The sequence below is a fragment of the Prunus avium genome, chromosome 4 (assembly GCF_965620075.1).
Source record: "Prunus avium chromosome 4, drPruAviu1.hap1.1, whole genome shotgun sequence".
NCBI lineage: Eukaryota > Viridiplantae > Streptophyta > Magnoliopsida > Rosales > Rosaceae > Prunus > Prunus avium.
In genome coordinates, this window is record NC_142287.1 from 28451661 (window position 1) to 28465771 (window position 14111).

The following is a 14111-nucleotide window of genomic DNA, read 5'->3' on the forward strand; positions in this document are numbered from 1 at the left end:
CATACAAGATTAGGGTTCATATATCATTTCTTCGTCCGCAAGATTTTATCACGGTTTCTTTCTTTTCTTTCTTAAAATTCCATGTCCAAGTCTTACTAAGAAGGAGACATGAATATAATTTGACAGCGGTAAAACTAGTATCAAACCAAACATGCATGGATATATCTAAAATAGATAAAATGGATAAGTACAACGTAATGATGGAACTCAACTAGGTAGACATTACAATCAGAAGAACTCAACTTAAGAAGTTGATTGGTCTTGTGAACAAAATAACTAAAACAAAAAACAAAAAACGATTCATTTTTTAATAACTCAAAACAATTCATTTTTTAATAACTCAAAACAATTCATTTTAATAACTCAAAATCATTCATTTTAATAACTCAAAATCATTCATTTTAATAACTCAAAATGATTAATTCGTACCGTAAAAATTTTCTTTTCTTTGCATTCGATGACCCTATCTGGTTTTAATTCATGATATTGTAAAATTTTCTTTTGTTGTAGAAATTCGTTGCTTTTCCTTTAAGAATCATTCTTTCATAATTTTTCAACATTCAAAATCCGAACTTTTTAGTGAATGCAAAACACTTGCATTTTCCTCATCACAATCACCTTTGATCAAGAAAAACACAATGTAGGATGTGTAATTATCAGGTTAGGTGAGATTCAGAGTATATATGTGTCCAAAGGAATTGGCAAATAATTCTGTAAATTGCATGTTCATCAAGTACTCATTAGTCATTTTACCAGAATTTTGAAAAGTAATTATGGATCAATTTCCATGGGTTGGTTTATGATCTACGGCCCAAACGTCGGCCCGACCCGACGGCCCGTAGGTTCGATCCAAACGATTAACGGTTCTGCAACCCGCGTACGCCAGGCTTTCCCTTAGCCTTAGGTTGCCTTGCTCTCTCTCTCTCTCTCTCTCCCTCTCTCTCGCGCGCGTCTGCAATACATACAAATGGGAAGCGACAGGAAATCCGAGGAGAAGAAGAAGAGTAGGAAAAGGAGCACTTCTTCAGATTCTGAAGGTACTCAAAATCTCTCTTCCCTTTTTTGTTTTTCCTTTCTCTCCGGTTGGTTGCTGAGAAATCAAGCGAAAATCGAGATAGGCAAAGAAACAGATGAAGAAAACATTCTCCTTTTCATAGCTTTTGTTGTTATGTTTTAATCTCACGTCTCAGTGGAGCCAAATAGATAGCTTTCAGACGTGGGTTACTTGCAGACTTAGTTGAAAATTTTGAATTTTTTATATTTTCCTAATATATTGTCATTAATCAAACAAATTTTTGTGGGTTTCCACTAAATTTGTGTAATTTATTGCTCAGGGAGTATACTGGAATGTGGGTTTGGTTCCATTTGATTATTCATTTCATTTGTTTCCTTTTTGCAACCAAAAGAGTATATTGTTTCATTTGTTTTCTTTGTTTTTTCCTAATGCGGAAGTACAGATGAGAGAAAAGGTAAGAGGCATAGACCTGTAGAAGATGAGGAAAGGAAGAGCAGAAGGAGTGATAAGAAGGAGAAGTCAAAGGACAAGAAAAGGTCACATAAGCACTCGAAACACCATTCTGATAAAGGTATATCAATTCCATATGAGCGTGAGGCTCGTACTTCATCATTTGAACAATGTGAAAAATGTTGTATCAGTTTATATTCTTCACTAGTTTAGGATGGATTTTCAATTGGTTACTGGTCTAAGATAATATCACTTTGTGATACTCATTGAATCAAACTTATCGGGTCTAAGAGTAAATTCATTATGATTTGACCTCAAGCTGTCCTCATATACCTACTGGTTGAATAATGAGAAATTATATATCAATAACCAGTCCAAGTAGGGTAATGGCATAATTGCATCGGTATGGTTTTATCAGACATGTACATGCTTACTAGTTGAATAATGATAGAAATTAAGCTTCAAGTTGCTATGCAATTAGAGTAGTGGCATAGGTTTATTAGGCGCATCCTTTCTTTGGAGTATGGAAAAACTTTGTTTGATCGAGTTGTTTTGACACTGAAAAAGTAGACAAAAAACTAGGAGGTTAACTATAAAAAATTATATTATTTGACTTACCATTTAGTAATGTCTTCTATTGGATTATGATCCAAGAAACTTCCGTGGTTACTAATTTCTTTGCCTATCGAGGATGAGGCTCTTTATAGGAAATTACTTATCATATTGACATACTATTGTGCCTCAGAAAAGAAGACAAAGGATAAGCACAAAAGTAAACTTCACAAAGGTGATCGCCACTCGGTAAGCTTTCTTATTTCTAATTATGAAATAATTATTTCATGTTTTATGTTGTCCCAACTGTGTATAATCTGGCCTTTCTCTGTGCCTTTTAATCCTTAGGGAAGCAATATACTTCTTACAAAAAATGATAACTTGCCATTACATTTAATGTTAAATAATCCAAAGTGCTTGAATATGTTAGCAGAATCGTTGATACTTTTAGTATAATTCAACTGATCTGAGTTATTGAAGAAGTGAGATAGTCAGGTAAAGTTTGCATAGATTCTCTAAAGTAGGCAAGGCTTTGATTTCGACCGTTTAGACATTCTTATTGCATAGATCTCTAAAGGGCATCAAAAGTTTAGATTGTGTGAGGGAATGTATGGTAAAATCGGGGAACAGGGAGAGCAGCAACACATAGTTGCCATTGGGTACCTAATTGTGATGTTCAATTTTAGAAACCAGAAAACAACTTACAAGATATTGCTCCAATATGCAGTTTTTATTATAAGTTCTCTTTTCATGCAAGCAAGTTATATTTCTCATGAAGTAGTGTTTGTTTAGTTATGTTTGGAAATGTTTCTTGTTGCAATTAAGAGCGTATGGTGCTCAACCTATGGAACGGTGCCACTGATGCTCAAGAAGACCTAGACAGAGTATATCTGTAAACGGACAAATGTTTGCTCCGTAGTTTTATGGCATTAAGACCAACTCTAGGGAAGATGAAGTTTATCCAACATTATAAGCTCCTGTTCAATGAATAATGATGAATTGGTAAAAAACTGTGAAATCGTAAGAAATTTAGATGCACCTTGATTTAAGTAGAAGCTATTGTGGGTGTAGAAAGTAGAATTAGGTTTCGGGAAGTTTGACTAGTTGGCTAGGGACCCTTTGCGTGCCTAATATTGATTACTTGATGATGCTGATATGCCTTGTCGATTATGGTGTTTGAAGGTATCTGTTTCTTGAGCATGAATTTTCCGATGCTTAGGACTTAGGAAATTATAATTTTTCTTTCAGAAAATTGAGTTCCAAGAGCTGTCCACTGATGACTATTTTTCCAAGAACAATGAGTTTTCTACATGGCTGAAAGAAGAGAAAGATGTGTTCTTCTCCGATCTTTCTTCAGAGTCTGCACGCCAACTATTTTCAGACTTTGTGAAAGTTTGGAACAAGCAAAAGCTCGAATCCAAATACTACGAGGGGATTGCGAGTGGGCCCCGGTGCGCCCATATGTGGAAAATTAAAGGCTGAAATGCAACAGCACAGATGATCCCTGCTTTGCTGCTTTTGATTTGTTTTTGGGCTTTGTATAATTAGGTTCTGTCTACCTAGGAAATGGTTTGTGTTTTAGCACTAAACATTACCATATGTAGCTTAATTCCATTTGTAATTTTCTTATTTGTAGCTGGTAAAAGAAGGGGAATATCAAGATGAAGCAGTTGACACATATGTAGTTTAATCTTCACTTACCTACATTGGATCTCTATAGCATTTGTTATTAAGCATATCAAGCTCAAGCTTATTACACAAATGCGCTGAGACACTCAAGCTTGAGCTCGAGCTCGCTCTACAAACGACATGAGTTAAGCCAATTTCGAGTAAATTTATAATCGAATTTTTTTTTTTGGTCACCCATCTCGTTAATTTTAAATTCAGTTTTTCTGAAGAATTATAATGTGAGATTCTACGATAAAAATAATTATTTAAAATTTTATTATTATTAAAATCCTACAAGGGACCAAGAAAAAAAGTTGTTCAGTTAAACTCTAAACAAGGAAGAAAAGGACCTACAAGAGCAGAAAAAATTCCTCGCTAAGCAGGGCTTGGGACAACTATAGACGAGAAAATACCAACAAGTACGACGTCGTTTCTAGTTTCGTCTTGAATCACACCAGACGCACTCTTCAAGAAAACTCTCCCTCGTAGGCGGTTGTGAGATTGATCCACTGAGGTAAGCCTCAAAAGACCGCAAGCTTAAGTCGCCGTTTGGTATCCAAAGAAACCAAATTTCCTACTTCTGCTGCTCAAGGAACAATGAAATTTTGAATTTTATTTATTTGTCTAATTTTGAGCTATCAAATTAAGTGATATTTATGTGTCAATTATGTATTTGCATGCGTTTATGATCTTAAAAATTGATGGGTTCTTTCTGATTTCTGTTTCCGCAGGTTCTTTTGGGCTGTGACACATTATGGGGGATAGTCAGTACTCATTTTCTCTTACCACCTTCAGGTATGAACTTGTGAACTCAATTTAGACTCAAAAAGTATAGAAATGGGGTTATTTTAGCATAATTTTCCATATTTATTTTGATACAGTCCTTCTGGGAAGCTTGTTCAGATTGAACATGCCCTAACAGCAGTTGGGTCTGGCCAGACATCTTTAGGGATTAAAGGTACGCAAATTCTTATGCCTTTTTCTAAATTCTTTTCAGATACATTTGAATTTACGCATCAAGTATTCATCTTGAATAAAAGGAGACGGATTAAATTGGCCTGAACTGATAATCCAGTATAAAGATGAATAATCTGTTCATATTTGCTGAATTTGGCATGAACAAATATTGGAGAACTCTGTGGTTGCATCAAATATTTAGAATTTTTATTCACGTTGGTAAGTATGAAGAACTTAATGTTGTCGGTAGGGAATGAGTTTCCAGCACATTATTTGGAACTGCAGATCTTTTTCCTTTTGATACAGCTTATCGATTTTATAGGTTCTTGTGTCAGATAAGTTTAGAAACTTATCAAATGTTTAGTGTTTTTGGTGTTGGTGTTTAGAAAATTCTATCTGGTTGTTGCAGCTGCTAATGGAGTTGTCATTGCAACAGAGAAGAAACTCCCATCTATATTAGTTGACGAAACATCTGTAAGTGAACAGCTACTCTTTTTTATAGACTATAAACTTTCTTGTGCATTGATTTATAGCTTGAGTATCTCATAAACTTTTTGTGTTGAAATATTATGAGTTTGTTTTCTTTCCACCACTATGGTACGTCCTCTCAGATAATCAAATGGTATACTGGAGACTTCTTGTAACCTTTCAAGTTTTTGGTTTGCAGGTTCAGAAAATTCAGTTATTGACGCCAAACATTGGAGTTGTTTACAGGTTTGTCTGTACTACATGCTTGAGTTTTTCAAGTTGTGGTATTTGATACTATCTATTTTGTTGTTGGTGTTATACTGCTTCTACAATATCTGATGATCTTCGGGAAAGTCTCAGCTATGATGGTTGTACCACGTCATCATTTTGACATGGTACAACAAACCAACATTAAATTGAAAACTAATACTGTTGGTGGGATCCATTTTTTTCTCAATTCAATTTTAGAGGACTCACATGGCATAAATGATGTTTCCCCACCTAAAAATTTTATAAGTTCTACCAATAATGGCTCCAAAGACTTTCTCAAGATGTACCATGTGTTTTAATTGACGGGTTTTTTTTGACAGTAGAATCCCCTTCTGTATATCATTGTTCATATTCTATTGAGATGAAATACGTGTGGCCATTGACATTATTTTTCTTGTTCCATGTTAGACGGCCCATGTGTTTGAGTTTTTAAATTTCCCTGCTTTGACTTGTGGAATTATACATGATCTGATTTACTTGTTTCCATTAGATCTTGTGAGCTGACAATTGTAGTGAAGTTTAACTATGATGAGTTATTGACGTTGAATCATATGTTATCATATTATATGTCGCCTTAATTCCTTATACTTGGATGTGTACATGTAATCAAATCGATGCTTGTTTCTTTTGTTTGACCTTCTCCCAATGACATATTAGTTTCGATATTGTATGGAAGTCACTAGTACAGTTAAAATTCCAAAAAGGTGGGATTGTCCTTTTAATTATGTATTAAGAAGTATTTTTCTAGAAAGATGAGGCGCCCATGTTTTTTTTTTTCTGTGACACTGTAGTTGTCATTGAATTGACAATTTAAGTTAGCTTTTCTTTTTTTCCTTTTTATTATTTGCCAGTTCTTCTTTTCCATGTTTCCCCAGCCAAATCTTGTGGTTAACTGAAATTTACTGTTCTCTCATGCAGTGGAATGGGTCCAGATTTCAGAGTTCTGGTTCGTAAAAGCAGGAAACAGGCAGAGCAATATCATCGGTTGTACAAAGTATAACTTCAATTCTCTGTGTTTTCATATTTTATTCCCTTGGTTTGTGTCCATAGTATTAAGTATTGTTCACTGATCATATGGTAAGGATTGGAAGTTCAGTTCAGATTCATTAGAAGAATTCTGGTGAATCCAATTTCTCTTCAATGTGCAACACACCATTTAAGCATTTTCTTTTTGGATTGTTTATTTCAATGTTCATACATGGGTTGTTGGAGCTTGTTGGTGTGTAGTAAATGATCTTTGGTCTTTGGATGGGCTACAAATTGATTGAAGTCATAATATTTTCGGATTATGATGGTAGCTTGTTTTTAAGAGATTGCTCCTACTCCCCAGTTTGTTATATGGAGCCTCCACTTGAAACAAGTTTCTTTGATACTCTCTACATTCACCTAGTCAATTACTGTATTTGAGCATGATAACTTACAATGTGATGCGGTGGGTATTTTTCAGGAACCAATCCCCGTTACCCAACTTGTGAGGGAAATTGCTGCTGTTATGCAGGAGTTCACACAGTCAGGGTAATTATTGTTTCTCCCATGGCCTGATTTCCATTTCTTAACTATGTTCTTGCTCATATTTTAACATTCTTCTTGGTCCATAGAAAGTAAAAGATTTACTTCTTGAGTTGCTTTATATAGAAAATCAGTGAAGGGTAATTTAGTATCATTTGCAAAATTTAGTATTTTAAATGATTTTATTGTTGAAATTAAGTGTACCTGGGGAACTTGGAATTTGGAAGATTTTGAGCTCAATAGATTAAGGTTGTGTAGGATGTTTCTCGTTTAAAATTCGTATAGAGGCAGATGCATGTTATTTTTTTTTTTTTTTTTTGAAAGGAAACTTTTGTATTAGAAATCAAGAGGATGAGGCATCCTCGATTAACAAAGAAAAAGACAGAACAAAAAGCAGCAAAAAAAGGAAACAGCAAAACTCCAGCATCCTAAGAAACACGCCTTAGGACACTAACAACCCCCTACATTAGCACGGCTACCAAATCTCTCATGATTATGGAGTAATGGTAGTCATTGAAATGCCCAGAAACAGAAGCCCAAATAGAAGCCCAAAATTTAACTCTCTCCCAGACTTCCTCAAAGCTTGCACCTTTGTTCTCCTGAAAAATCCTACGGTTTCTTTCCATCCAAACATTCCAGTAGATAGCGTGGGTGAGACAGTTCCAAAGAGTTAGAGCTTTTTCTCTATTTCCTGACACGGCCCACTTGATGCTAAGAAGGTCCTCACAGCCTCTAGGGGTCACCCAAAAAACGCTGAAAGCTCTCAAGAGATTCCACCAAAGATTTAGTGAAAACGGGCAATGCAGGAACAAATGATCGATGCTTTCTGCACTTTCTCTGCAAAGAACGCACCAGGAAGGGGATAAACACATCTTCGGATGTCTTCTTTGAATCAGGTCGCAGGTATTGATTTTTCCCAAAGCGATCAGCCACACGAGGAATTTAACTTTCGGGGGAGTCTTTGCTTTCCAGATGGGACTAAAGGGGGTGAAGGCTACCCTTGAATCAATAGAGAGGAGAAGAGTCCTAAAAGACTTGCAGGAAAACGACCCGTGGTCCTCAAGCTCCCATATTCTTTTGTCCACTCTAGTGCCAGTAACTCTCACCTCCTCCAGAATATCCAAAAGATTTACCTCTTCGGTACTCTCAGCCTCCGTCAAATTTCTTCTGAAGTTGAAGTCCCATAGATGAGGGGTGGCAGAATTGTTGACAAACTCTGAAATTTTGAGATTCTTTTTTCTAGAAAGGGAGAATAATCTTGGGAATAAAACCTGTAGAGTCCCTTCCTTCCTCCAATTGTCCTCCCAAAATCTAATCTTTTCTCCGTTTCCGACTGAAAATCTGCAACATTGAAGGAAAGAAGTGTACCCCTTCGAAATTCCTCTCCAAGGATTTCTATGAGAGAAAGTGAGACCCGGTTTGGGATCCCAACCATTGGAGGCGATTCTGTACTTGCTTTTAATTACCTTGTGCCACAAAGAGTGTGTTTCTAAAGGAAATCTCCACATCCACTTAGCTGTCAGGGCTTCATTTTTTTCTTTCAATGACCCAATACCCAGGCCTCCCTCTTCTTTAATTTTGGACACCTGCTTCCAGTTCACTAGATGCAAGTTCTTTACTTCTTCAGAACCTTCCCACAGGAAATTACGCATTTTTTGTTCCACCTTAGCTACCACCCCCAGAGGCATCTTAAATAGAGACATGTAATAAGAAGGGATGCTGCTCAGCACGGCTTGAATTAGGGTGAGTCTTCCGCCTTTAGAGAGGCAAGCCCTCTTCCATTTTTGAAGTCTTTTCTCCACCTTTTCCAGAACAGGGTTCCAGAAAGCAACAGAAATTGGATTTCCTCCGAGAGGGAGACCCAAGTACATCATAGGCCAACTGCCCACCTCACATCCCCAACTTCCAGCCTTAGCATCCAAGGAGGAAAAGCTGGAATTGATACCGAGAAGAGAGCTTTTCTCCTTGTTAATCTTCATACCCGAGACTGTACAAAACAACTCCAAAACCTCCAATAAATTACTCCAGTAATCCGCTTTATCTTCAAGGAAAAAGATAGTGTCGTCTGCAAATTGGAGGTGTGAAACTTCCACTGAGTCATGACCGACCACTAACCCGTGGAGGAGGTTTGCCTCTTGAGCCTTATCTATCAATCTACTCAGCACGTCACTGACTAGAGTAAACAGGAAAGCGGATAATGGATCGCCTTGTCTTAGCCCTCTAGTGGCCTTAAATTTACCTCTGGGTTTCCCATTAATCATCACAGAATAATTGACTGAATCCAAGCACCCTTTGATCCAGTATCTCCACTTTGAACCAAACCCTTTCATATCCATCACATGCTCAAGGAAGGTCCATTCGACATGATCGTAAGCTTTCTCAAAGTCAATTTTAAACACCAGCCCTTTCTTTTTCTTTTTTCTGATTTCCTCTACGACTTCATTTGCAACTAAGACTGCATCTAGGATCTGCCTTTTCTGAACGAATGCTCCCTGTGCTTGAGAGATAGTTTGGTCTAGAACTTCTTTTAATCTTGACGCCAGAACCTTGGAGATGACTTTGTACAGGCTTGTGACAAGACTGATCGGTCTGTAGTCCGTCACTTTCGAGGAGTTCGACTTTTTAGGGATGAGACAGATAAAGGTTTCATTTGTGATTCCATTGACAACTCCACTATGGTGAAATTCTGCCATAACCCTCATGAGGTCTTCTTTGATGAGCTCCCAGCAGGATTGGAAGAAAAACATCGAGAACCCATCCGGCCCCGGAGATTTGTTCTTGCCACAATTGAAGACTGCTAGCCGGACTTCCTCCACTTCAAAAGGCCTTTCTAGCCAGACTGCGTCCTGATGACTGATTGGGCTCCAGTTTAGACCATCAATTCTCCTGCCTGAGTTTCTGTTGCTGCTATAAAGCTGTTTGAAGAACTTTACAACTTCCCTTTCTATACTTGCTTCATCTTCTATTGCTCCCAGCTCCTCTACTTCTAGAATTTCTATAAGGTTTCTTTTTTGGAATCCGCTTGCCACTTTATGGAAATACGATGTGTTCCCATCGCCCTCTCGAGCCCACTCAACTTTTCCTCTCTGCCTCCATCTCGTTTCCTCCTTTTGAGCCAGGTCTCCCAGCTTGGTGAGAAGGTTCTCTCTTTCATTCCTTAGTGAGTTGCTCAGGCCTTCGCAACCTTCAAGCTGGTCCAGAACCAACAACCTAGCTTCAGCCTCCCGCTTAGCCATCTCAATCTCCCCAAAGACCTCCTTGTTCCATAACTTCAGTTTCCCTTTTAGGGATTTTAATCTTGTCATGAATTTGTAACCTTCCCAACCGGAGTGTTGTTCCTCATTCCACCACTGTTTTATTCTTGTCTTGAAATCCGGGTGACTCAACCACATGTTTTCGAAACGGAAAGGCGAGGGACCCCATTTGGCTCTAGCCGTATCCAGTTCGATGGGGCAGTGGTCAGAGGTGGTCCTCGGCAAAGCTTTGTGTCGGTAGTGAGGGAAACGCTCTTCCCAATTCCCAGATACTAGGAAACGGTCTAGTCTGCAGCACACTGCGTTCTCCCTGAGATTGGACCAGGTGAATGAAGCGTTGAGTAAGTTGGGATCCCGCAGGTTGGTGTCTTGAATAAACTCATTGAACTCACGCATACTTTTCGTAGCTCTACCGCCATTAGACTTTTCCGCTAAGAACCGAACTACGTTAAAGTCACCTCCGAGACACCATCTATCGCCGCAATAGCCAAACAAATCTGCCAGCTCTTCCCAGAAACTATACCTTTCCCTTTGTTTGCACGGGCCGTACACCCCTGACAACCACCAGTCTACAATCTTGATAGACACAGAAAACTCTCCCACCATGGAATCGCTTACCGTGACTGTTTGAGAATTCCACATAATTAGTATACCTCCAGACCTTCCCACAGAAGGGGAGAAGACCCACTCCTTAAATCTGGATCCCCACACGCTCGCTACTAGTTGTCTATCCACCAGTTCCATTTTTGTTTCTATTAGAATGATAATGTCAGGTTTGAGTCTTCGTAGTTGTTCCTTCACCAACAGTCTTTTCCTCCTACTCCCCAATCCCCTTGTATTCCAGCTGATGATCTTCATTAATGAGAATTGTAATCCCTCGTATACGTCTCTTTCTCTTCTTTGTTCTTGTTCCCCAGATCGGCTTTGCCTCGCCTTCTTTTGGTTAAGTTCTTCTTTAGGGGCATCAGAGAGATGTCCATTTTGTTCAGTAGGACTTTATGCTGAAGATCATGCCGCCCTTTCTCTCTACGAATTCTTCTTTTCCTGGTGTAGTGCGAGTTTTTTGGATCAGTCGTAGTCACAGGTTCAACTTCTTCGTCAGCCTCATAAGCTTGTCCCTTAGTGACCTCATCTCCAGTTGCTCTCGAATCTGTTGGGTCTGCGAAGAGAGCCTCAAAGAGCCCTTCTTCCCCTATGAATGCAACAGGCTTGGGTTTAAACTCAATCGAGGACGCGTCGTCGGCATACTCCGAGTCGGACGACGGTAACGTAGCCGCTGAATCCATCGAGTCCGGGCAGATCGACGAAGCGTCGCCGATATCTTCAATCACCTCTTCCGCTTTTGAGAAGAGGAAATCAGCTTTCATTGGCCCCTCAGAGTTGGAGAGACGAGCGTCGATGTGGGGAAGATCGGATCTACGACCTCTAGCGGTTCAACTTGAGTCTGCAATTAGCTTCAGGTCCTGTTCCACTCTAGAAACTCATTTGTCTTTGTTGTTCTGCTAGTGGTGTAAGGCCTTTTGGAGTTTCACTGCTGGTTGCTGGCTTTGATGACAAAGGTCCACAACTATATCAGGTATGTAATTCTGTCATCTGCTGGTTTAAACTATTTTTTGGTGCCGTTGTGCTCGAGTCTGTGGGAACAAGCTATAGAGGTTTCCCAGTACTATAGTTGCAGTTGAAAGATTTTTGCTGCAAAACATTGTACTTTGACTTTTCATCATGTGCAGTGAGATCTGAGTATGGAAAAACTTAATTAATTTACAACGAAATATGTAAGCTTTTAAGATTGCTTTTACTAAAGGGCTTTTGGTTTGGGTAGTATACTTACATGTGGACTTCCTCCATTGTGCATACATGCCATTTATATTGGCCAACTATGTCGTATAATTTCTTGAAACCTAGCCAAGTAGCAATTATTTCACATCATCTATGTCAAACTCTAGTTGGAAAGCTCACACACACACACACACACACACACACAACCCACCACAATCTTGTAAAAGCTTATTTATTCTTTAATTTTTTTCGATTTTATTTTCCACCGGATTTGTGCATTACCCTGATTGTTATTATGCTGTAGGTGGACCCATCAGGTTCATACTTTTCATGGAAAGCTTCTGCTATGGGGAAAAATGTATCTAATGCAAAAACATTTCTTGAGAAAAGGCAAGTTGCAGTCGGCAATTTTAAGAAACTTTTTTTCTGGTTGATGTTTCCATTTGTATAAATTTCTGAACTAAAATAAATTGCTTCAGGTTGAGACTAATAAATAAGCAACAACGTGCTTACAATCTTGTTACCTACACTATACTTTTAATTCTGAACCAAAGTTGGAATTTGGGGGATGATATCATTTAAATAGATTGGATATTGGGACTACTAATCTTTGATTCTCAAGAATGGTCTTCATTCTATTTTATAAATCTCCATTATTCCTGTATTGGCAAGTGTAATCATCAGAATGCACAAATCAGTTATTTTATTAGTTCCATTTTCTTTCTTTATCCTGGACTTCAGTTCATTGTTTGCTTTGAATTTATGTTAAGATTCATGTGATTATTTATTCTAGGTACACTGAGGACATGGAACTTGACGATGCTGTCCACACTGCAATATTGACCCTGAAAGAAGGGTAGGAATTTTATCTCTCAGTTCATATAATATTTTTGTTTTTCTTCCTAAATGAAACAACTTAGATAATTACGAAGGTTCTCATTTCTCTTGGTTTACGCTACTCAATTATGACTCATTATTATACATTTAAGGTCTATTCAAGTGTTCCGTACCATACTTGTGTCACCTATCAAAGGCGGTGGTTGTAATACTAAAAGGACAAAAGAGCTGTAGCTTGTCTCATGTTTGACAACTCTCAAGCTTATTGGCCTCTGACATAGTGTTCAGCACAGCTATACTCTCTTGTTCTATTATGCAAATAGGAGTTAGTTTTTTGTTGAGCCTTCGTTGTGCGTGTGGTTTTAGGTTTGAAGGACAAATTTCTGGCAAAAACATTGAGATTGGCATAATTGGTACTGACAAAAAATTCAGGCAAGTTTCCTGTACAACCTGATTATGCCTATATGATATTGCCGTTATTATGTACACTATTTCTATGTTTCTTGGTTTGTTGTCGTTCTTGTTTTTCTTGCTAAAATTTGGCAGATTGAAAAGTAACTTGATGTAAGCAAAGCTGAGCTGATCTTTACCAGCTTTGTATTAAGAGGAGTGCATTTTAACTTAGTTTCGGCTGTGGGATGAAATGAGGGTTAAATTAAATCTGGCTCACTTAGTAACATCCAAGTGGCAGTCAAGCCCGGACCCAGGATCTATCTACAGACTTACATGCATAGATGCAGAGATGTTTTAAACTTTTTATGTAAATGCACAACTGAAAACCACATAACATAAGTTATAGCATTCTGATTCTGACATATCTAGAATACATGAAATGCACAAAATATTTTCAACAAGCAGATTTTGACTGACAAAACCAAAAAAGAAAAGAAATCGGAGGTAACTGTACTAGTTTCTTTAGATTTATTCTTTTTAATTGTTGATAGGATAGTTTTACAATTATAACTACTACCTTGGTTTTATTTGCTTTGATTGGGAAGTAGCTGTTTCATCCTTTGGCTGGCATGCGTGAGCTTCTGCTTTTGTTTTGTATAAAAAAAATTTTTTTTTTAAAAAAAATTGTGATCGTCTTGTTGCAGAGTTCTTACACCAGCTGAAATTGAAGATTACTTGGCCGAAGTGGAGTAGTTTGAGAAAGAAGAAGAAAAGTTGAGCAACCACAGACTCACGCTTTTGTAGTTTGGGGGTTTTGTAGCCCCCTGCTTTGTTGTGCTACCAAGAAACGCTTTGGGGTTTTCTTTGTTTTATGAAATGCTGTTCAACCTAATTAGTCACTCGCTTCTAATGATAATACCTGCTTGTGGGGCTCTGGCTTTTGTTCTATAACTGCAAGC

General features: G+C 38.0%; 2 protein-coding genes across 3 annotated transcripts; both read left to right on the forward strand.

Moving 5' to 3' along the window:
* Positions 1-873: 873 nt before the first annotated feature.
* Positions 874-3695, forward strand: SCI1 (splicing regulatory glutamine/lysine-rich-like protein). Its single transcript, XM_021972861.2, has 4 exons — positions 874-1037; positions 1458-1586; positions 2211-2266; positions 3266-3695. Exons 1-4 carry the CDS (start codon positions 968-970, stop codon positions 3497-3499), a joined length of 489 nt encoding a protein of 162 aa, XP_021828553.1. The 5' UTR covers positions 874-967; the 3' UTR covers positions 3500-3695.
* A 331-nt stretch (positions 3696-4026) lies between these two features.
* On the forward strand, positions 4027-14086 carry LOC110769008 (proteasome subunit alpha type-2-B). Of its 2 annotated transcripts, none has more exons than XM_088251391.1 (12): positions 4027-4275; positions 4415-4480; positions 4567-4643; positions 5052-5116; positions 5310-5356; positions 6299-6374; positions 6828-6895; positions 11650-11719; positions 12227-12312; positions 12716-12778; positions 13126-13191; positions 13857-14086. In XM_088251391.1, exons 2-12 carry the CDS (start codon positions 4440-4442, stop codon positions 13903-13905), a joined length of 708 nt encoding a protein of 235 aa, XP_088107517.1. In that variant the 5' UTR covers positions 4027-4275; positions 4415-4439; the 3' UTR covers positions 13906-14086. The 2 variants fall into 2 exon arrangements, with proteins under 2 accessions (XP_088107517.1, XP_021828600.1); XM_021972908.2 differs by having other exon boundaries at positions 4028-4199; positions 4417-4480.
* Positions 14087-14111: the final 25 nt, after the last annotated feature.

Excerpts from the sequence above, each read along its gene's own strand:
- SCI1 (XM_021972861.2), top strand. The coding sequence starts at position 968 with ATGGGAAGCGACAGGAAATCCGAGGAGAAGAAGAAGAGTAGGAAAAGG. Across the intron at positions 1,587-2,210 it reads GAAACACCATTCTGATAAAG|AAAAGAAGACAAAGGATAAG; the intron begins GTATATCAATTC and ends ATTGTGCCTCAG. Across the intron at positions 2,267-3,265 it reads ACAAAGGTGATCGCCACTCG|AAAATTGAGTTCCAAGAGCT; the intron begins GTAAGCTTTCTT and ends TTTTTCTTTCAG.
- LOC110769008 (XM_088251391.1), top strand. The coding sequence starts at position 4,440 with ATGGGGGATAGTCAGTACTCATTTTCTCTTACCACCTTCAG. Across the intron at positions 4,481-4,566 it reads TTTTCTCTTACCACCTTCAG|TCCTTCTGGGAAGCTTGTTC; the intron begins GTATGAACTTGT and ends ATTTTGATACAG. Across the intron at positions 6,375-6,827 it reads AATATCATCGGTTGTACAAA|GAACCAATCCCCGTTACCCA; the intron begins GTATAACTTCAA and ends GGTATTTTTCAG.